This window comes from Glycine max, chromosome 5, assembly GCF_000004515.6.
Source record: "Glycine max cultivar Williams 82 chromosome 5, Glycine_max_v4.0, whole genome shotgun sequence".
Taxonomy (NCBI): domain Eukaryota; kingdom Viridiplantae; phylum Streptophyta; class Magnoliopsida; order Fabales; family Fabaceae; genus Glycine; species Glycine max.
The window spans coordinates 4,903,152-4,926,387 of NC_038241.2; the positions used below are offsets into that span (position 1 = coordinate 4,903,152).

General features: G+C 31.1%; 1 protein-coding gene and 1 long non-coding RNA gene across 3 annotated transcripts; both read right to left on the reverse strand.

Annotated features, from left to right (window-relative positions):
- Positions 1-5,250: 5,250 nt before the first annotated feature.
- On the reverse strand, positions 5,251-7,237 carry LOC106798876 (uncharacterized). Of its 2 annotated transcripts, XR_001388547.3 has the most exons (3): positions 7,045-7,237; positions 6,713-6,809; positions 5,251-5,454 (listed from the first exon to the last, which is right to left on the reverse strand). It is a non-coding gene; the product is annotated as an uncharacterized lncRNA (long non-coding RNA). The 2 variants fall into 2 exon arrangements; XR_001388546.2 differs by having other exon boundaries at positions 6,713-7,237.
- Positions 7,238-11,266: 4,029 nt separating this feature from the next.
- LOC100804722 (uncharacterized) lies at positions 11,267-14,426 on the reverse strand. The gene has a single exon (XM_003525505.5). It carries the CDS (start codon positions 13,886-13,888, stop codon positions 11,621-11,623), a length of 2,268 nt encoding a protein of 755 aa, XP_003525553.1. The 5' UTR covers positions 13,889-14,426; the 3' UTR covers positions 11,267-11,620.
- Between the last annotated feature and the right edge of the window lie 8,810 nt (positions 14,427-23,236).

Consider the following 23,236-nt stretch of genomic DNA (forward strand, 5'->3'; position numbering starts at 1 on the left):
CCATCCATTGATTTTTTTATTAATATATTATTTATGTTAATACATGTATGCTAATTCATACAAATGATATTGAAAATTTAAAAAGGTTGTTAGTTTTGTTCAAGGAGTAGTTTTGAAAGAAGAAAAAAAATACTAATTTAAGATAAATTTAATATTTTCAACTAAATTTATCAATTTTTTTATTTTGGTGAATTATTAATTGGATTATATAATAAGAACCAGAGGTAGTATCTAGTAGCTTTTTGAGAAATTTGTAATTTTTTTACTAACTTATTTTTTAGTATTTTATAATTTTTTCATAGTCAATAAACAACAAATGTTGTAAAGCAATGATTTTTTTTTCTCTCGTGAAGATTGAGGAAAATCATTTACTAACATTTTTGTTTTTTTCACTGTAACATAATTTTTACTATTAACTAAAATTTATTAAAAATCATATAAAAAATAGAGGTCTTACTTTTTATTTAATGAAATCTATTCATGATTTTATAGTTTTTAAAAATTTTATACAAAAAGACAATGGTAGCAGTACAATTTTTTTTCAAAACATTAATTTTTGAGAAATCCTAACAATACATGTTTAATATAATCTTTTAAATATATATTTTTTATTATCGTCAAAAACAATAAAGTTTCATTTCTTATTTAATGAATTTTTATGTGTCTTTCCCCTCTTCAACTAACTTTTTTTCTACACTGTTCTATGAACTTTTATTGATGCCAAAAATTTGGTATCAATTTTTAAATCTTAATATAACAAAGTAATATATATAACACGTGAAAGCTTATAAACATGATCTGACCTTAGCTCAGTTGGTAAAGCGGAGGACTGCAGTGGACTAGTATCCGGCAGGTCGGATTCTTTTATAATTCTTTCAATCAATTATTATAATATGAATTAATGAGACTTTTTTTTTTTTGTGTTGCACGTTGATACATAGGCTTAATTGTATTTTTATTTTTAACTTTTTATTTTTTAACCAATTTTATTTTCAATAAATTAAATTGATGTATTTTATCTCCAACTTTTAAAAAATTTATAAATTCACTCGCTGACTATTTATGTATTAATAAGGATAAAAGTTGGGGTAAAATTTGTTAAAAAAAATTAAAATTCAACAAAAAAATGAAAAAGTCGGATGGAAAATTTGCCAAAAAATAAAAGTTGAGGATAAAAATATAATTATGTTATGAGTAAAATGACATGAGTAAAACTGATAAATTTCTTAAAATTTAAGTTTAAAATATGTCAAATTAATTTGTTGGGATAAAATTCATTAAAAATTAAAAGTCTAAGGATAAAAAATGCAATTAAGTTATATACATAAAAAAATTACAATTGAAAAATTCATATTTTAAGTTTACTTGTAAATTTTTGAAATATGCAATGTTTGTTTGTCGAAAATTTCCAAATATGAGTTGCCCTCCACAGTCCACACACATATTTTCGGAATAATTCTTGTTAAAGTCATGTTCCTTTAAATAACTTTTTATATATTAAATTTTATTAATATAATAGTTAAATATCTTGATAACACAATGGCCATGATATTTATAATTATGTAATTTTAAAGCAATATTTACGTGTATATTTAAAAAGTATATTGTACATTAAATTGAATCTATTTACTAAAATATCAAATAATTTCAAAATTTTATAAAAATTTGTAGACTTTGATCTACTAACTTTTTTTTAATTTAATGACTAAATTATTAAAATTTAATATATACAAAGAGTTATTGAAAAAGAAAAGAACTTGTTGAGAGCTATCCTTAAAAAATATAAATGATGATTTATATATGATGGGAGGACAATGCCATTGTCTTTAAATTAAAAACTATCTGTTTTAGAATATCCAGCAACAACCACTCCTTGATCCAAAGAGAAATGTAATTACTAATTAGTTCAATAAACTCAACTAGCTGCATGTGCATGCCTGCAGATACGTAACTATTTAGAGAAACAAATGCACTGTACCTGTAATCTGATCATTTACCTCGCACATTGACCACATGCAGCCAACATAACATAACCATTTGGATCCCTCCCATATATTTCATACTGTATGTAGTAAAAAGTCATTGGGTGAAATTGTTTCGTCATTCAAATAAGTAGATTACTTCTCCATATTGCCTAGTGGTAGCTGCTAATTAAGTAGATTGCTTTTTTTAAATACATTAAAATCTTCAAATGCTGCTTCAGATTCCATCATCACTCAAATATCTTCTTTTCCCAATGCATTCTGTACATAAATTTTTCTAATGAAAGAAACAGACATTAACAAGGTAAAAACTGAAAACCACCCTTTATTCAGCAAATCAGGATTGATCATATACAGATTAGAATTCAGCAAATATGGGAAATAATTAATAATAATAGAAAATCTCAGAGATCTGAAAGTTTCCAAGGAGCATATTTCAGTAATATTGTAGAATGCAGATTGTTTCCTGTGAATTAAGAAATTTACCCGACCCCAAGTTATCATGTGTAGGGAATGTAAGTTTGGTGGGTACGATAATGTAGAAAGTGATTGACTCTTTCATCCGTGAGAGTACAGAGCATAGAATAGAAGGAATAGAAATGGGACATGGAGGGGAAAACTTAGATTATGTTTTGCTTTCAGTTGTGATGCTCAAACGTCCATTAAAAAATTAATATTGAAAAAATTCGATCTCTTATTCAATTTTCAGTTTGTTTGGGTTGTAAACTAAATTTTACCTCAATTTGAAACAAAAGAAAATAGAATATTAATTTTACAAAAACTCAGTTAAAAAAATCATTCATATTTAAATTTATAAATTTTAATCCATATATGTTTTTCCTCTTTCCCTTCTTTGGGGGAAACTTACAATTTTTTTTTAAACCACATATATTTTTTTCATTACAGACAATCTTATTCAAATCGAATAATATCTTTATAAACAATAAAATTCTTTATCCAAGTATTTAACGCAGTTTTATATCCTTCACTCAAACTATACTCAATCATTAGTTAAAATACTCAACTATCACTTTTGAATTTAAATAATAAACAATAATATTTTTTCCTCATATTTTGATGGTCCTAATGCATGTCTATATGTAAAATTGACATATTTGTAACTGTAAACGATTATTCAACTTTTTAAATCAAATTAAGTTTACACAATCATATTCAGTAATCATCATGTTGTAATATGTGACTTGATTTTTTTTTCTGGATCACAAATATTTGTTATTATATAATCTTGTTTTAATAAAGTATGATTATTATGGATGATAAAACTTTTTTTTACAAATATTTAATGTAATTACATATTTGAAACTTGAATGCAAGATTATTTATTAAACTAAAATAACTTCACACCAATTGCACTAGAGTTTGACAGTCATGACTCATTTTTTGGTTTGGCTTCAAATGATGTGAATGCACGTACATTACCGGCTTATTGGAGCTCATCCGATTATAATTCCACCATATACATGCAGACATGGACACGGACATTGACACAAGAGTATCTCATTCAAAATCCTGTTGGTCCTAAAAGTAAAAGAGGATATGTATGAAGCATTCAACGATAAATGTTGATCGTTGATCCTCGTCTGAAGTCGAAAAACATTGAACGTATTAACCTAAAAACAGGCTACAGACCAATCCCTTTCGGTTATTTTGTGTGTGTGTGTATGGAATGGCCCTATTGACGAGTGGGCAAATTCAAAGGCCTAAACAAAAACTAGCCTTATAAACGGATTCACTCACTATGGCAGACACAAAAACCTACTTTGATATGAGTTGCTGGTGCTAGCAAATACATTGCGTAGCGTAGCGGCCAAAAGGTCCACTGAAAAAACAAGGCCCTCTTAGATTATTATTTATTGTTGTGAGTCATAGGTATGGGATGTTTTTCAATTCACTGGATTAAAGATTATTATTATTTGGGTATGTGATTATTTACAAAAATAAATAAACACATGTCCTTTTTGTTAAATAAATTATTTTTTATAAGTGAACGTAACAGTTCAGGATTGCTTAAAGTCCTCTTGAATTAGCATCATATTATAAATTCATATTACAATATTTCATATTATTTATCACGTATGTTGGCGTATTTGTCGTATTTCCTCTAGTGACTGGCCAAGGTGAGGTGACTTGTAAATTGAGCAATTGGGCAAAATTTAAAAGAGGTGCTTAGCCATCATATCATGTGAAGGTGGATAACTAATCCAACCAAAATTTTCTTTAGCACTAAGCTAGCCAATGAAATGCCAATTCTGGTACCCACCATATCTCGTTTAGAGATTCTGTACAGGGACAAACAGGCAACGAAAGCAACTTCATTCAAGCCCAAACTACAGTTTCTACCCTTTCCCCATTGCATTGGATTCTCAGTTGTATCAAGGGTATATTAGTCCTTTCATAAAACATCTCCATGAGGAACCATGATGGTGTATCTAGTTCTAGGTGTCCACGTTGAAGCAATACACAGTTGTGGGAAATTATAGCAGTATAATAAGACTAAAAAATTAAAACTCTAGGTTGAACTTATGTATCATCATGGATTAATTTACTAGTTCAGTTTAATTTATTCGAGCCTGTGACGACCTACATAAAAGTTGGGAGAGAAATATTTTAACCATTAGAGTATAACACAGTTTGAGTGATTGTGACACATAACTTATCGAATTAATTAGATGTGTCTTACATTGTTAATATCGATTACAATTCGGGGAAGGTATTATTATTGAAATCTGTATGCTTGATTAACTTAATCTCAACACGTGAGAGTTTTTTCTTTTCATAATGCTAAATTTTTAATTAAATTGAATCCAAGTGATATTAAAAACAAAAAAGTGTGTCTTACAAAAAGAAGAAAAACCTGGTCCGAATAAATTGTGAGGGCCAGGCTGAATTGTACACCATATAATTAGGTTTCTCAAGGATTTAAAAAGCCGTAAAAGTAAGTCATAAACACTTTGGCACATATGAATGATTTTACTTAAACACCCCTCCCCCACCAAAAAAAATAATACAGTCCGATATTATATTTAAAAATTATATTTAAAAAGTAACTCAAATTGTAAAGGGTTATATAATTTATATAACATTTATTTATGATTTTATCTTTTCTATTATATCAGTCATTTTGTCACACATTTTTTTCTTTTTTAAATTAAATCTCTTTCTTTTTATATAAAAAAATTTATACAAATACAATTTCTCAATTATAAATTACTAGGAGAATAGTAAGAAAAATAATAAGAAGCATGCATAAGGAAACATGACACAGGTTACTTTCATGAAATAGATACAGAAAAAGGGAACAGAAGAAAAAAAAGATCAAGTGTTTCTTTCACAATTTAAATCCAATCTGTTGAAGGAACTGCTATTTGGTTTGCTCTATCCCTATGGTTCTCTTATCTCAAACGGAGTAGGAAAGAAAATACACTCATGCTTGCTAGTAGCTGCTGTGCGCCTGAAAATTTTAGCTAGAATTGGTTAAAAGGAACAATAATTAATTCTGACTAGTCACTGTGGAGGGAGCAATCGTACAATAATATAGTCTTTATATATATGTACATGAGCGTAAAGGGAAAGGACCACAGACAAATGTATATAGATAATCAAAGCAAAAACGTATAAGGAAAACCAAGTTGAGCCTGGGGCTGGTGGAAAATACATAAAGATTGAAGACTTTTTGGACTCGTGTTTATGAAAGAGAGAGAGAGAGATAAATTTCTTAACCTAAGGGTACGATAAAAAAAAAAAATATGTACTATACTTTCCATGTGAAACAACAGTGAAGAAGTAGTCAAGTAGTTCAATTCGTATCTTTCTCTACAAAGGAGAAGCATTTTCAATTCAGGTTATAAATATATGTCCAGTTTTGACTAAGAACGGAAATAACGTGTTGAAGGGTAAAAATTCTAGGGTGGTCCATGCTTCATGCACTGTTTTGGTCTTGAAGAGGGAAGAAACATTTTCAATTCATGTATAGGGACATGCAAAATTAAAACATATGGAACTTTAAAAGATGTGAGTAGTTGTCCAAGGACTTTTGATTTAAAATTTGTATACTGTTCATTCTTAATTCAATCTATAGTCAATGATCAATTATATTTAGTAAAGCACCTTTTCTTTTTATGTCCTTCTTGGTTTCTCCGGGTGAAAATGAAGTTTATAAACATACCATCATAAGAAAGGAATCCACCATGTTAAATCAAAATCAATCTACATGAAGCTGCTTAACAACTGATAACAACTAAGTCTTTTTCTCATCCATTCTAATAACAAATCTCATAAGTTTGAGGTCACTAATTGTAACACAATAAGCTCAAACCTTAATTACAATCTTAATTGCATGTAGAATTAATCAACCACATCAAACCACCGAATTAAAGTCTTTGATTGATAATTTATAAAGTCCACATGTTAAGATGGTTGTTGTTGATTATTGGTTCTTGAACATGCACCATTTTCATGCACTTCTTGCTATGCTAAGTAAAAGGAAAAGGCATATGCTGGTTGCTTAATTTGGGCAGTATTTCCAAATATTCAAAGTTGAAATCAAAAAGTCAGCAATTAGAAGGACGCATAATTTGATTTGAACTAGCTATAGCAGAAGATCGAGAAAAAGAAAAAAAGGAGTAAAAGGGGTGAGACATAGTTTGAAGGATGGGATGTCATTAAATTTTGTGAAAATAACGAAACAAAGGCTGCAATGGAATGATTACCAAAGATTAAAACTAAGAGATGTCAGGTACTCGTGTGGGTACCCATCTTGAAGCACAAGTCACAACGGCATTCTTCTTTCTGCCAAGCATCAATGCTCTTCCGAGAGGAAAAGGACATACAAATAAAGTCAGCTAGTATTAAGTAAAACCAACAACAATAATAATAATTAATAAAATAAAATGGGGGAGGGAAAGATTAAAAAAGGTTGCATAATTAGTGCATTGGAACAGGGGAAGATTCTCGTATAAAGAGAGTGTCGTCCAATACTAATCATAATATTTCCCTTTTCCTTTCCCTTGAAACCACAAATGTAGAGAGGTGCACTGCATACCATACTGGTGAAAAAGGATCAATCTCTAGAGAGAGAGAGAGAGAGAGAGAGAGAATGAATGAACTTTTAGCTTTGGTAAGGCTTTGCCGACAATGATTTCTGTCTGTCCACTAAATGAGTAATTAGAAGACCCAACCAGGGAGAGGTGGAGATAAGATACAACTACTATACTCCATTTTCTTCCTTCTAGCTACTTTCCTACTCACTTCATTGACAAATATATGTTTCATAAACATCAAAATATAAAAACCTTAAATAAATTTTTATTCCTAATAAATATCTAATTTTATATTTATTTTTTAATAAATTTTTATTTTATGTTAAATTTCTAATAAAATAATAGTTTTATTTTTGTTCCTTGAATTTTTTTTAATTTATAATAAATTAATGAATTTTATATTTATTTTCTAGTAATTTCTTTTTCATTTTTTATTAGTCAGAGCTATAACAAAATTCGTTATTTTATCATAAAACAAACAAAAAATTCGTTAATTTATTAAAGATTAAAATAAAATATCAAGTACTAAAAACAAAATTATTATTTATTAGAAACTCAAAGTAAAACATAAAAAAATTATTAAAAAATAAACACAAAAATTAAATATTTATTAAAGATAAAAAAATATTTATGCCTACAATAAATAAAAATCCTTTTTATATTTTGAGCTATATTTTTCAATATATGTATATAAAATACCAAATATTATATTGTTTTTTATATTAACATATGGTTACTAGCTAGACTTAAATCTCCTATCTTGAATTCAGTTATATAAAAACGTGATTGTAAAATGAAATCTTAGTGGAGGTTGTTAATGAAATTATCTAATAGAAATGAGTCGTTAACAAACCCTTGTATATACACTTACATCAATGTATAACTCAAAAATGTTAATTTTTAGAAGTTTAAATAATAGATCTGTTACGATATTCGCCTAAAGTTAAAGACTACTCCCCCACTTAGGTTAACCCTTTCACCCTTTTACTGTTTGCAGTGGTGGGTGTGTGAATGTGAAAACCATCATCCAAAAGAGAGATTCGTATTTCAAACAGTTCCGAGGATATATATTATGATTATAATGACATTAGATCATAGTCTCATGGAATAGAGGGTATGTCAGGTTTCTGTTTCCATTTATTTCTTTATATATAATACGTGAAGTTTTATTTTTCCTTGGGGGTAGAAGTATATATGATACTATTTATTAAGAATTATTCTGTAAAAATAGGAGTGAAATAGAATAGTGGCAGCTTTTCCATAATGAGTAACTGCTTTGCTCATGAGGGAAAATGATCGATAACTTAAATCCACTCTCTCAAAAAGAAGAGAGGGTCCATCTCAGCCATTATCAATGGCAGCATAATTGCCACATATGAGCATAATAAGTACACTATCAATTAGCCTTTGTTTTTTACCGAAAAGGAAGACATACAAAGCACATCATGAAATTATTACAAAAATCAATGTTTTAATTCTTGTTTTATGGCACATATAAGAACCTGCTGAGAAAATTAAATTATAAAAAAATGCAAACAGTATGATCTAATGAGAAGAAATAAATGGTTTGAATTCAGATGTCAAATGGTTTGGCTGTTACTGAAAGTTAGCTAATCAAAACACTTGTTAGCTAGCTAGACTAACTTCACAAATTAAGGAGAAAAAAAAACCGCCTGAAAAATTCTATTAACTCCCTTAATTTGTGAAGAAATAAATGGTTTGAATTCAGATGTCAAATGTTGTTGGCTGTTCCTGAAAGTTAGCTAATCAAAACACTTGTTAGCTAGCTAGGCTAACTTCCCTGTGTTCGATTTCAACTTGATTATAGTATTAAATTCAAATATGTAGATGGAACTCTTTCAGTATTTTGTGAAGATGGATTTTTTATATTTAGCCCCTCTCTGCCAAACATTGAATTGAGTTTTGAGCTCGTTCCCATTGAAAAAAACTTGTTAGCATGGTTATTTTAAATTATTTAAAAAAATCACTTATTTTTCATTAATAAAATAAAAAAAGAGCACAAAGCTTGTTTAACTACTTTGGTGGCAATATTAAATCTAATCTAGCCTCGTTTCAAACCTAAAGGGAGGGAAAGAAGAAACGAGAAATAAACTATATCAAATCTTTAGGTTTCTTATAGAATCAAAGTTTTGTTTATACTTTGTAAATTGTAATGTAAGTGGGAGAAAAACTAATCTACGTAGTATTTCACTTGATCGAGCTGGATTCCACCCCTTGATACAGATATAACTGTGTCTTGGACTTATCTATTCTATGATGTTATGTTGTTATTTCAAAAGAATATGAGCATCCATATGTGATACTGTCGTTTGAATTTGATACATGCGATAACAACAACATAAATCCTTCCCTTTTACTTTCAAATAAACTGTTAAGAGCACCTTTTCTCTCCTTCAACCAACAGTTCTCGAAAGCAGTTTAATTAAGACTTTAAGGAATGGGACTTTTTAGCAGACAAATCAATTTTAATAAATTTTCCTTCAACCCCACAACCACATGTAAAGTGGAGATAGTTAGCGTTTGAAAGAGAAAAGAGAAGAGAAAACCAAAAAAGAAGGAACTTTGTAAAACTTGGTTGTTGAAGAATGCTCCTCGGCATCTTCTGTGCTGCTTCATGCCGACAATCTTCCCTTGCAGGTCTTCTCAGAAGCTTTCTCACAAAATCATGGTCATGGGGTGCATCATCCAATGGCTCTGCATGAACCTCACAACCTTTGGAATGTTTAAAGAGAAGTTAGCCAAACCACAAAGATTAATGATTTGACTCAAGAAAACTTTGATATCTAGTGTTTTAACAAACAATGCTTGATAAAATAGAGAGAGATTCTAATATTATAAAAATATTACTCTTGGAACAGCAATTAGCAAATGTTTTCAAGATCTTTCACCGTTAATTTTAAGTTATGAGTGCGTAAAATCTACGTGTATGAGTCTAGAATCAATGGTGTAAAACTTAAAAAAAAAAAAAAAAAAAACATGCATTAGTTGCTGCTTCATGAACACGTAATAATTTTTTGGTTTGTTTCAAGGTGGGTTCACAGTTGAGACCAGAGGAGCAAAGATTGGATAGATTTAGGTAGACCTGCCACTTAGGAACCAAACCCTTTATTTTTTTTCTCTCGAGTTTGAGAATCATGCGTTTGACGCTTGACTGGTAAGGACTCCTTAGTGCCAAAAAGATTTCAAGTCAATTCCATTATCGGATACTTTTGGTTAACTCCTCTTGATAAATGGTCCAATAAGTTCTACCACCAACCAACATTTCCAGGCCTTGCTCTCCAGTGTTTTTAACATCTAAACAGGAATACCCTTGACAAGTACAACGTTTTTTTTCTCGTGGGTATAGTTATGGTGCCCCTAGGTTATACCTCTGAAGCTTGTCATGAAGTAATGTGACATGCTTTAGAGATATAACAGAAACCTCTATATTCTGCTACTTAAGAACTCAATTATAGTTGCTCCTTTATTGAATGGAAATATGAATTTGAGCTCAAAAAATTCACAAGAGGAAACAACAAAATTTTGGATTTTTATTTTTTTATAGCTAAAACCATAAAGATGTTTAGTATCCTTGTGTGTGATTCTCTGTAAACGGAGGTTGATGAGGAGGCTTTTTTGCCAGCGGAAAGTGAAGTCAATTTGTGACCGGACAACAGCTTTAGATAACAAACGAAGAAGGATCAAAGTACCTAGCTTCTTTATATTCTGCTGACAAAAGAATCTGGATACCAAGATGATTAAGGAATCAACATGGTGACTAATTAAGCGGCCATAAAGTTACACCACATGGCTTATGTGAGTTCAAGTCGAGATTAGGATGATTCATACTCAACTTTGACTTTGGGACAGAAAGCTGATTGCCTTTGGAATGGCAGCCTTCAATCTAGAGTGATTGAAAGCGAAGCACCTTTCCAGATTTTACAAATCCAATGGTGTTGTACCTTTGAAGATTCTATATAAACATGAGTTTGAAAAATAAATAAACCACACATTCCATTAAGACAATTTCTAATTTCTAATGCCAAAGGCTACACAAACTATAAAACTAAATATGCATTCATAGGCAGGCATCAATTGCAGCTTTTAGCTGAAAGATGCAAAACAGAAGAACACTGTTTTCACAATTAAGTCCCCTTGAAAATGCATGCATGCTTGCTTCTGAATTTACAAATATGGTGACAAAGTTTGAGTGGGGAAACGGTCTTAAAATCAAAGGAGAATCGATAAAAACTTCCCCTTTACAAATCTTATTTATCTCAAACTACAAGAGGAATAAAATTTCTACAACATCCTTCCAGTTCTGGCGTTATAATCTTTCCCGCTTTCCCGTATTTAACAACTTAACGATCATGTCAGGGTAAAAGATGGAGAATTGCTCAAAGTCCTTCCAGTGAGTGTTCAAAATGCAAAGGGAGTGAATAAAAAAAGGAGGATGGAAGAAGACATGAAAAAGAAGAGGGTAGTGGAAAGAATTCAATAAATCCTAAAAAATTAAAATTCCTAACTGATTAATTAACCCAAAAATAATAAAAAAAAGAGGGCAAAAAAAAAAAAATGTTACACTGAGGATGTATCAACAAGAACGTCGTTTAACACATCATCCTCACCATTTGCCAAGGTAAACAGCTCTGCATCCTTATCTTGATCACTGGAAAAATCCCTTCTCTCAAGTTTGGAATGAGCTGCAATAAATATCAACTTCTGCACCTTGTTGAGTGCAGTTCTGGAATGGTGGCCTTGTGCACAAACCCATCTCCACAATGACCAATTGCATTTGAAGCCACACGAGGTTGCGTGAAGGAATATTAGCCTCACTGCAACTTTCCCCAAGGACTTGAATTCAGTCAAATAAGTTTCCCACACAAGCCTACTGCTCTGTGGATTGACAATCCTCATCTTCCCGGTGACCGGATCCCTCTCCTTCATCTGAACAGCTTGAGCGTAAACCGGGTCAAGCCCTTCTGTCCTCCACTTCATGAGCTCCATCAGAGCAATATGCGCTTCATCTCTTGCAACGAGTCTAGTTATGAGCCTATCGACATCCTTCTCCTGTTCTGGTGTCAAGTACTTAAACGGCGGAAGGTACTTCCCACTAGTGTCCCTCACTAAGTAAAGCGGGTCAAGAATGTAAGCAGCAGCCCAAGCAGGATGGTAATTCTTCTTGAACCTTTTCTCAACAAGCTTATCCACAACCCCTTCTGCAATGTGGAACTTAGAGCACCAATCTTTAACTTTTGCCCTCAACTCATCCCAAAGGGGAAGGCATTGCCCAACCAGAGGCCTCTCTGCCTCAATCTCCTGAGCCATGTCCTTCACCAATTTAACCAAACCATGGACAGCCTCCAAGTCATTCCAAAACCCCACATCGCGAATCATGTCTCCGACCTCCCTCGCGCCCTGGTCCTCAATGGCCACCATCTTGAAAGGCTCATCCATGAGCACCAGCTGCAAGGCGCGGACGGAGCTCAGTGTGTCCTCCATCATAGCACACACGGGCCCAAACTCGAACTCGTGAGCCGGCACCCGGAGCAGCCAGGTGTGGCCATACTCCTGCAGCTGGTACTTGTGGAAACTGTTCCTCACCTGAGAGGTGTAATTGAACAAATTGGCGAGCTTGAGACAATTCTGAACGACGGTCCTGAACAAAGGGAGCTCCTTGGCGAAGTCCTTGATCAAAGTGTTGAAGCCCTGATACTGACAAGTGAGATTAACCATCCAATGATTCTGATTCTCGAGATTTTTCAAGGCCTTGGCCTTGAACCTGTCCGCAACTATCCCAACACACTGTTGCACGAGATTCCCACAAATGCTAGTGATTGTCTCCCACATAACCTCCTCCGCATACTTTGAAGGCGCAGAAGCAGTAACAAACAACGCCCTTCTGTACAAACTGGTCCCATTCGGTAGATTCACGCTCAAATTCACCAACCCCGAATTAGAATTAGAATCATCCTCATAATAACTCTCCCTCTCCCTCTTCCACTTCCACCCATCAGACGCAATCTGAAAGAACATCGCGTCCCTAATCCTCGCCTCCGACTCAACCTTAGCCTCCTCGAACCTCGCATCCAACCTCGTACCGGTGAACTCCCTCGGAAAAACCGCCGGCAAACCAACCTGCGCGAGAAAAGCTCGGAACTTTGGATGCTCCAAGCTCGAGAAAGAGACGGCGCCGCAAGACTCGTAGACCCAATCGCCGAGAAACTCAATCGCGCTGTCGATTTGGGCCTTACTCAAAGCGAGCCCAGGAGAAGTTTTGGGACTCTTGAGCTTCTTCACACTGTCCTCCAACATAGCTAAAGCTCCCAAATCATCTTTCCCACCAGATAGCATCAAATGCTGCTGCTGAGGAATCAAACCTGACCCGAACCGAGAGGGTGCGTGGTAGAGAGAACCCGAGCCTGAACCCGAAGCTGAAGGGGAAGTGGTGGTTCTCTTGCGGTGGTTGAAGGGAGAAGCTGAAGGAGGAGGAGAAGTGGAAGAAGGAAGGAGAACAGGGGAAACAGAAGAAATGGGTTTGGCGGCGGAGTTGAAATTGGGGCACGTGCCGCGCTTGAGGTGCTCGGAGGCGGTGCGGGAAGGGTTGGAGGCGGAGAAAACGGCGTCGCAGAGGGTGCAACGGAGTTTCACCGCTTTGGGGAGCCCCGTTTCGGTGTTGTGAACCAGCAAGGGTTCTAAGTGTGTCCAGTACCATGCGCCTTTTCCTTTTATCGCTTTGTTTCGAACCATCAGAAGCCCCTCGTAGCGCTTCTGCGCCGTCTTCGCCGCCGCCTCGTCGGCGGAGGCCGAGTCCGCCGCCGCCAAGCCGGCGTTCGTCGCCGCCATTGCGAGTGACAGTGAACAAATGAGAGTGTAAAAAAAAAGGGGCGATCACGATTCACGATCACGATTTCACGTCATCGTCGTCGTCGTCGGGCTCCGAGGAAGGGAGCATTTAGCCGGAGAGTGGCCGGAATTTGAAGTTCCGGCGAGAGTCCATAGAAGAGGGTTTGTTTGTTGTTACAATGATGAAAGAAAAAAGGAGAGGTTTTTGAGTGAGTGGGTGAAGAGAGTGAGTGAATGAGACCGAAATAGCAAAGCGAATGAGAGTGGAACAGATACACGTACGGCTACTACTCCACTCTCAGATCAATGACAGAGAAAAAGGGCGACGCTTTTTCACGCGCTTGAGTCTGCGCGTGGGAAACAGCTTTCCGGGAACGCGACTCCCACGTAGTTCATGATTGGGGAGTGAGACACACGCGCCATTAGAGACTTTTCTTTCCTCGTTTTCCCCTTTAGTTTTGTTTATTTTCTCTTTTGTTTTTCGGGTCTTCGTGTGGGTCTTCCTTTGTCCTTGTCGCTTTCTTTTTTCCTTTCTTTAATTTTTTTTCGGGTTTTTTTTTATAATGCTGTTTTTAGCCATAAAATTATCCTCTCTATGTTGTTTTTAATCATTTTTTTTGTTTTGTGGGCTGAATTCTTTTAGGTGAGTATTAATTAATTGATGCTTTTAGGCAAGTGTTAATCATGCTCTAATTAGCCTAAAGTATTAAATGTGAAACATTTTAATTAAAACATGAATATTATGTTTTATTATGACTTTTAATGAGTTTCTTAATGTTCCTTTCAGTTTTTATCATATTGAAGTTTTGGTAATAATAAAAATATTGAGTTTCATTAATAATATCTTAAAATAATAGTAAATGAATTTTTTTATTGAAATTCATGCCAATAGCACATTAAAAATTACAATAAAAATATATTACTGATGCATTTTAATAAAAAAATATTACTTTTAATTTCTTAACTAGTATTTTAGATACTAATTAACATTTGTTAAAAACATTTTTTCCACTTCCATTATCAAGAATTAGTTGAACAGTATTTTTTGAATAATGTAAAGAAAAAATTAATTGATATAAAATAAGTAAGAGATATAATAATAAATTCATAGTTTATGATTGAACAATAATAAAAAAAAGTTGTATATTAATCATGCACTTTTATTTCAAAGGATTTTAACTTAAATTTTATATATTTAAAATGACTAAAAGTCTTAAAAATATTTTCTATTAACAAATATAGCTCTATTTGGTTTTAGTATTTTTAAATTTTTTGTAACTTTAAATTTCTGACATTTTTAGGACTCTTGTTTAGTTATTATCATCAACTTAAGCTAATTTGTGATTGATGGGACTTAAAAAAGTAACACTTGAGTTATGTCATGTAAGATTAGTAAGAATATGTATAAGTTTAGGGTTAAAATATAGAGGTTTGGATTTGGATGTTGAGAAATGAAAGGAAATTGAAGGGAAATTTTTAAAAATTGGTATAGATCTCATATTTTCACACATTATTTTAATTTAAATATTTATTGTGAATTCTCTTTCATTCTTTTTAATTTGACCCAATCAAACTCAGAGTAGACGAAATCTACTAAACTAGTTCTTTACCAAATTGGGTTCATGACAAAGGAGAACATCCTTTGAACCTTTACCCTCATCTAATGATGTGTGATGTAGAACTCTGAAGCTAATCCTAAAGCTTCACATGCTCCCCTGTATATGCATCCTATTGCTCATCATTGTTGTCAATGTTGATCCTCTTCAGACTAATGTACACAATCATTCCTATTGATTAAGTGCATGGATCCATCATCTTCTTTAAAATCCAATGACCCAAATCTTTACCTTCTTCTATGAGTTTATTGCCAAATTTGACAACTTAATGTTCTTGTGCATGATGTGATGTGGATCGAGGTTATGTCAGCCCTTGAAGAATCTGATAAAAGAGATTTGTCAGTTGTTTCTCGTGTAGATTATGTTTTCTTTTCAGATAGTGTCTATGAAGTTGAGAAGAGCATAGATTTCTTTGTTTTGATCATACATCTTGTGGCTCTTCAACACATTTAGATTGTCCACATCCTAGAGGGTTTGGAATTCCAAATAAATATGTTGATGTATTGACTCTTCATGATGATTGTATATTAGCTTTAATGTGTGCACACAATCACTCACTTGATGCATCATCTTGTACGTCATCCCCTTAACATGATGCAAATCAGTTGTGTGATGAAGTTGGTTTGACAAAGAATTGATTTGGAACTTAACTTAGAATTTTAATCACAAACTCATCATAAATAGTCTCACTAATTTGAGTGTGTGAAGTCTCAATCTATTAGTCACATTAGCAGCAAATCAATAGAAGTTGATACCAAGGACCAAAAGGAAACACTAACAAAATGTTGGGAATTTGAAAGTTACATTTTTTTTTTAGAGATCAAAACCAAATAAAAAGATATGTGAAAAAATTTAAAACATTTAAATCTAAGTAAAAATATAGTTGAATTTTTTTAGTATGCTTATTTTTATTTTGAAATTTAATTATTTGGTCTTTGTAATTGCACGAACTTTAGCTTTGAGTCCCCAACTTAAAAATTGCCCCTTTTAGCCCATTGCAATCACTTTTGGTCATGTTTTGTCCTTGCCATTAAAAATAAAAATTAACATAGATAACGGGTGTTAATGTGATGTTGCATTGGCCTTCCAGAACTGTTGTTAAAAGGTTTCTTGTAGTAATGAATTGCATGATTGTCTTTTCTTCTTCCCCTTTTTCTTTTTCCTCAATACTTGTCTTCTCCTTTTATTTTGTGAGTTTTATTTCTTTTTAATTCGTTTTCATTAACTAATTCCCATTTATCCTAATTCATAGAGTTTTGAGATTGCAAAGCTTAGTTGCACTTCTTAGAAAAGACGAGGTAGTTTGTGAGTAATAATTTATCCTTGTAATGGCAAGGTCTTGCTACATCGTTTCAATTGCTTGGATATTTGTGTCATGTAACTCCATTTACTCTAGGTTCTCTAATAGTGCCACATAATCAAAATTGACGATGTGAAACTACTAGATTTATTTTGATGATTGTTAAACTATGATAATTTTGAAAATGAAAACACTTTTGTCATGCATCGCCAATAAAGATAGTTTTTTGTTGGCAATGCATGGCGAAAGCATTATGTAATCTAAGAAAAATTAAATGACAACTTTCATGTTTCTAACGGTCATATATTAAAATAATGTAGTAAGTCTTGTCATTGCAAGAAGTGCTAACACAAGTCACTTCTCCCAGGCTACGTGTCTTGTCTAAGAAGTACATATGATCTCTACAATATCAAAACTCTCTTATTTATGGTCGGTGAGAATTAAGAAAAAAAATAGGGGATGTTGATAAGAAAAAAGAAAAAAAATGAAACGAATAAGGGAGAGAAAAAGAATAAGGAAGAAAAAGAAATAAAAAGGGCATTGAAAGGGACTAGAACATAAAAAATTGGTCATATAAGGACTAAAAGAATAGTTTTAGGATGCAACACACATCAATGCCACACAATTCACTATTAATAAGTTTTTTTAATGGCATGGACCAAAATAAAACCAAAAAGGGATGTTTTTAAGTGTATGAACTAAAATGTAAAGTTTGTACAACTATATAGACCAAAACATAAAAATAGTGCAAATATATAGACTAAAATGAAGTTTTCAACACATGTTGATGTCACATTAGCATAAGTTAATGACGTCAATTTTTTTAATGATTGGAACTAAAATAGAATTAGAAAAAATGCTTGCACAAGGATTAAAAAAATAATTTTTAAATGCATAAAACTAAAAGGTAAACTTTGTGCAACTACAGAGACCAAAATGAATAACTTTTTCTTTTTATTTTCATTTTTAGAGATTTTTCTCATGAATTTTTTCATTAAATATATTGAGAACATGAAAATTGTCGAATTTCAAATTGATTCTGAAAAAGATAATATTTCTAATTTTCTTATAAGACCTAATTTAAAAGGTGATGTTCGGTAAGACTCAATCCATAATATATCATGTGTTAATTATTTTTCATAAAAATATTCTTAATTATGAATTATCCAGAGTTTAATAAATAGTAAAGAAAATACATTAATGTGTTATGCTCTTTAAAAGTCTAATTTTAAGGTGGAAAATAAGACTACTTTCCATAAGGTTAATAAATTTGTTGTTGATCATTCAGAGCTAGGGTCCCTGTTAGATGAATGATGCAGGAAGTTGTTATTAAATAATCCAAGTTTTGTTATTGGCTTTATCAAGAGACAAGTCAATGTGTTGCCCATAAATTGGCTAGTATGACTTCATCTTTACTAGTCTTTATAGTTTCTATGAATTTTGAATGAAATGATATAAGTACTTATATGTAAAGAAAGATTCTATTTTTTTTTTTTGGAAATTTTACTTTCACTATTTACATTCATAGTCAATAAAAATTAAAGTTATAAATATAACAATGATAAGAGATATTAAAGAAATTAAAACTAATAATAATATTTGAAAAAAAATGAATGAAAGCATGTGTCGTTGACATCAGAGATAATTTTGAAAAGAAAAACATATAATTTAGAATAAATATAATGCTACTAATTAATTTATTTATTTAATCTCGATAAATTAATTAATTTGATCAGAGGAAGTACTATGTGGACTGTACTCTAAGGATTTGAATATAGCTACACATGTTAAAAATAGTAATATTATACTTGCAACATATGTTAAAAAAATTAATTTGAATAAAATATTTTTTATAAATTAAAATATTTTATTTTAAATAAATTAAATTTAATGCACACTAATTGGATATTTATTGTTTTTCATGCATAACAATTTTTTTTTTTTGTTTTTGCACTTATTAGAAACTCAAAACTACAATTTGGACAAAAGTAAAACAAAAAATATTGGCTTAAATATATTAAATTTCTACGCAAATATAACAATTTCCATTTTTAGTTTGTGTAACAAATATCTGTTTTTATCTATGTAATGTTTGTCCTTATCTGTTTTTGTTCCCAACCATGAAGTTGTTGTTAGCAATATTATATTTCATATTTTTAAATATAATAACAATTTTGATTTTATATATTTGAAAATATAACAATTTTTGTTGTAGACTTCATAAATATATTTGTTTTTGTTTTTAGTTTTTTAATTTGGGTCTTTACGAAATATGGTAATTTTTATTTTTAGTCATTATCTCATAAGAGTAATATAAATAAGTGATGGTAAATATCAAGATCATCAAAAATTTAAATTGCAGACTAAAAAAAAATTATTGCATTAAAACATGTTTAAACTAACAATATTTTACTCATGATTTAAGAAATTTTCGATGAAAATCTAATTTCCTAAACATTTTAATTTTACTAGTATTTGTGAACTGTTTTATTTCCTTGTTTAAGACAAATAATAAAGTAATGGACTAGTTGAGTTTGTATTTCTTTAATAAAAAGTCAACTTTTTCATTAAGGTTGTTAGTCCCTTAATAAAAGTTTGACCAGTCAAATTTATTTATCTATTTAAAAATTTTGGTTTTTAATTCTTGAAATCATATTGTTTCTGTTTAAAGATGGTCAAATACTTTACTCCTTGTCATATGGTCGAATACTTTATTCCTTATGGCACTTTGATGTGTCGTTGGCACTCAATGAAACAATCCTTTGAAAGGTTAGATGCCTGTAAAAGGCACTCCCACACTCAAGTTAGTTAGGTCTAGACACTAAAAATAATGAGAGTGGATAGAAAAATGTGTGTTACCTTGAGAACTTAACTCTTTATATACACATAATAATGGGTTTTACCTCTTCTCAAAGACTTGAGAGACTTAAAGCAAATTTGAGAATAATGTCTTTTATTTACTCAAAATAAAATAAAAGTTTTAGGGTTTCTTTAGCTATTAACTATTAAATCTCTTTTTTTTAAACAAAGTTATGACATTGGTGAAGAGTTGTTGCTCATTAATTGTTACTTACGGTACCAATAAAAGGATTAACAGTTACTTATAATATTTTAATTAAAATTTATTTTCAAATATAATTTTACAATAATTTTTTTTAGGTATATTCGTACTAAAAAAAAATTAGGACCTTTTTTTTGGAGTCTAAAGCCCTTGCTTGGGCTGCTTGGACTTTAAGTCGGCCCTATTAATTGAGGGGGTGTAATATGGGATTACATGACAATGTTAATATAATATTAAGATAAGATAAGTTAAATTTCTTAACCTCAATGGAATGGTTGCCAACAGGGTACTAGGCTATGCTGAAAGGGTTACAAGTTGTGGCCAGAGGGGTGCTAGGCCATGTCGAAGGAGTGCATAGGTCATGTCAAAGGAGTTCCAGGTTTAGGCTAAACCACGTCGAAAGGGACTTAGGTCATGCCAAAGGAGTTCCAAGTTCAGGCCAAAAGAGTACTAGGTTATGTCAAAAGGATCTTAAGTCATGCCTAAGAGATTCTAGGTTGTGGTTGAATGAGTATTAGACCATCCCAATGGAATACTAAATTGTACCGGTATACATATTAAATAAATAAAAATAACAAGATTTCATTTTTATTAAGGGATTAAAAATTATTTTTTAAAAAAGTTTAATGACCTTAATCAATTAAATTTTTATTTCAAGAACTAAAACCAGAAAAAAAAAATCAAGAAATTTTACTATTCAAACTTTTATCTGAGAACTCGAAAACTAAAATTAAGAACAAAAGACTTAGTTATTCCTAAATAGTTTATTCAATTTGTTGTGAAACATGAAACAAGTATTGCACTGTAGATCGTACAACGAGACAACTTGAGTAACTTTTACGTTTTGATTTTCATTTTATATATTAAGTTGAATGATTTCCCAATGCAATACTTGATTTGGTATAATGTCAGCGCAATATTTGAATAATGATATAAAATATTTACGGATCATATACATTGAATAATTTGTGAAAAAGCATTAAAAAAAGAATTACTAAAAACGTGTTAGAACATCTTAGGACAACAATGATTTTTTTTCCTGTTGATTTAGGACAGAAATGATGCAACACATGTGGATGAATTCAATTTTTGTATAAGATTATTTTTTTACAAGAATTATTATTTAATAGAATTTGTTCTTAACTCCCCACCCCTAAAATGTTCCTTTTGTTTTGTGATGATGTGGGTCAAAAATTTTGACAACAATCTATTATATACTATCATGGTTTTAATATCTATGCAATTAAAAAGATAATTATTTACTTATTTTTTTAAAAAACTAGCTATCATTATAAATTACCTAATTAAACATATTGAAATGATTTTATATATGTTAATATGACATATTATGTTTAAAATATGATGTTTCGACCTCAAATTCACCTATTATTTGCTTAGGTGTTTGGTTCAATATCACAATTTTATTCTTATAAAAACATCTTAGTGGGTTGAAAGGAGAAAATATTTATAAACGATTATTGGTCTCGACTCTTAAGCGATATAAGATATTATGACTACTCAAACACAAGATATTAATAAGATCATAGTTTAATAGGAAATCTTATGTGGAGGTAGAAGATCCAACTTAGATGTGAATGTTTTATTTTAAACAAAAAGGATCAACTTAAAAAGTTTGATTCAAGATTGATAAATGAATCTTTCTTGTATACCGATATATTTTAAAGTCATATAGAATCTCATTTAACTCTAAGTAGAAGAATTTATTCATGTTAGATTGAATGATGAACTAATGACTAATAAGAGAATATCAAATCTTAAAAACAAATTTGTAAATTTGAGGATTGGTTCACTTAACATTGTTAGAAGCAATAAAAAAATCTAAGATAATCAATCTCAATAAACGATCCAAAGTAGTCAACTAGAATGACATACTTATCATGATTGGAAGTTTTTTATGTGCATCACCCAAAAGATCTTATCATTGGTAAAAAGACTAAAGGAATAAGAACCAAATTGTTTTTCTTATGAAAAATGCTTTTTTTGCTTTATATTCAGAGTTTAAACCTAAGATCATGGAAGAAACACTAACAAATGATGGACTGATCTTGGCTATAAAAGAAGAATTCAACATATTCGTCAAAAACAGTGTGGACCTTAGTCCCTAAACCAATAAACCTAAATACAAAAACGTCAATGGAACCAAATGAGTGTTTTGCAACAAGCTTGATGAAGATGGTAAAGGGCTTGTTTGGATATAAGCTATGGTACTTATGAAAGTTTCTCTACTAAAAATATAAAGTTTTCTTCCCATAAAGAAGCTTTCAAAAGTACTTTTAGTCTTGTATTCAAACAGACTCAAAGTTGTAAGAAACAATATTAGTAGCTCAAGACTAACCAACAAAAAGGATACAAACTTTACCAAATACTTGTAGTTAAAATAAAAGTTATTATGGTCTTACTTGCATTTGCTACATATAGAAACATTAAACTTTTTGAAATGGATATAAATTTTTTTAATGGTTTTATGCAAGGAGATTTTGTAAAACAACCACCAAGTTTTCAAGACACTAGCCTTTCGTACCATGTTTTCAAACTCTATAAACCATATTAAATTGTGTGTTGGTTGTTTAGAAACACACAGTCTAACATAGTTTTCAAAATCTAATATTGTTTTGAAACTTTTGTTTGTCAAATTAAATTATTTGTTTTTGTGCAATGGTTCTTCCATGAAAATTATTTGTTGACGGTGTGATGTTACTTGCAATGACTCTAACATTCAAGTCAATAAGAGTTAGAATAGAAATATGTGGGATAGAGAGATAACATATCTTATATAGGTGGTATGAGATATCTGAAACCTTTTTGATCTACTATTGAATGGTAAATGAAATATTTTTATCTTAGAAATAAAAAAATTATTTATTAATTATGCTTAAAAATAAGAGAATTATCTATTGTTAATTATTAGACTTATATGATTAGTGGATTTGCCTAATGAATCATTTAAAACCTAGACCGAGGTATGAAAAAATTAGATTAGAATTTAAAATTAATATAAAAAAATCCGCATTCATAGATTAAAAAAAGGTAGTTTCTATTCTTATAAATATACCAAGCAGCAACTTAAAGTAGTTAACTTATTCACTAGTTTTTAAAAGTGTAAATAACAAATAAAAAAAATTCAAAACCTTTATTCAGATATTTATTTAATTTAATAACATGAAAATTTACTTACCCAATAGATATTATATATAGTCTTATTTCAATTATATAATTCAACCCCACGATATGTGGTAATGGAATTGGCTTAAATTTAAGTTGCAGTGCTCATGTGAGCATTATGTCAAAAGGAAATCCTGTGTAATACTGCTAGCATGTTTGGATTTTCATTCTCACCAGCTTGATGCGCA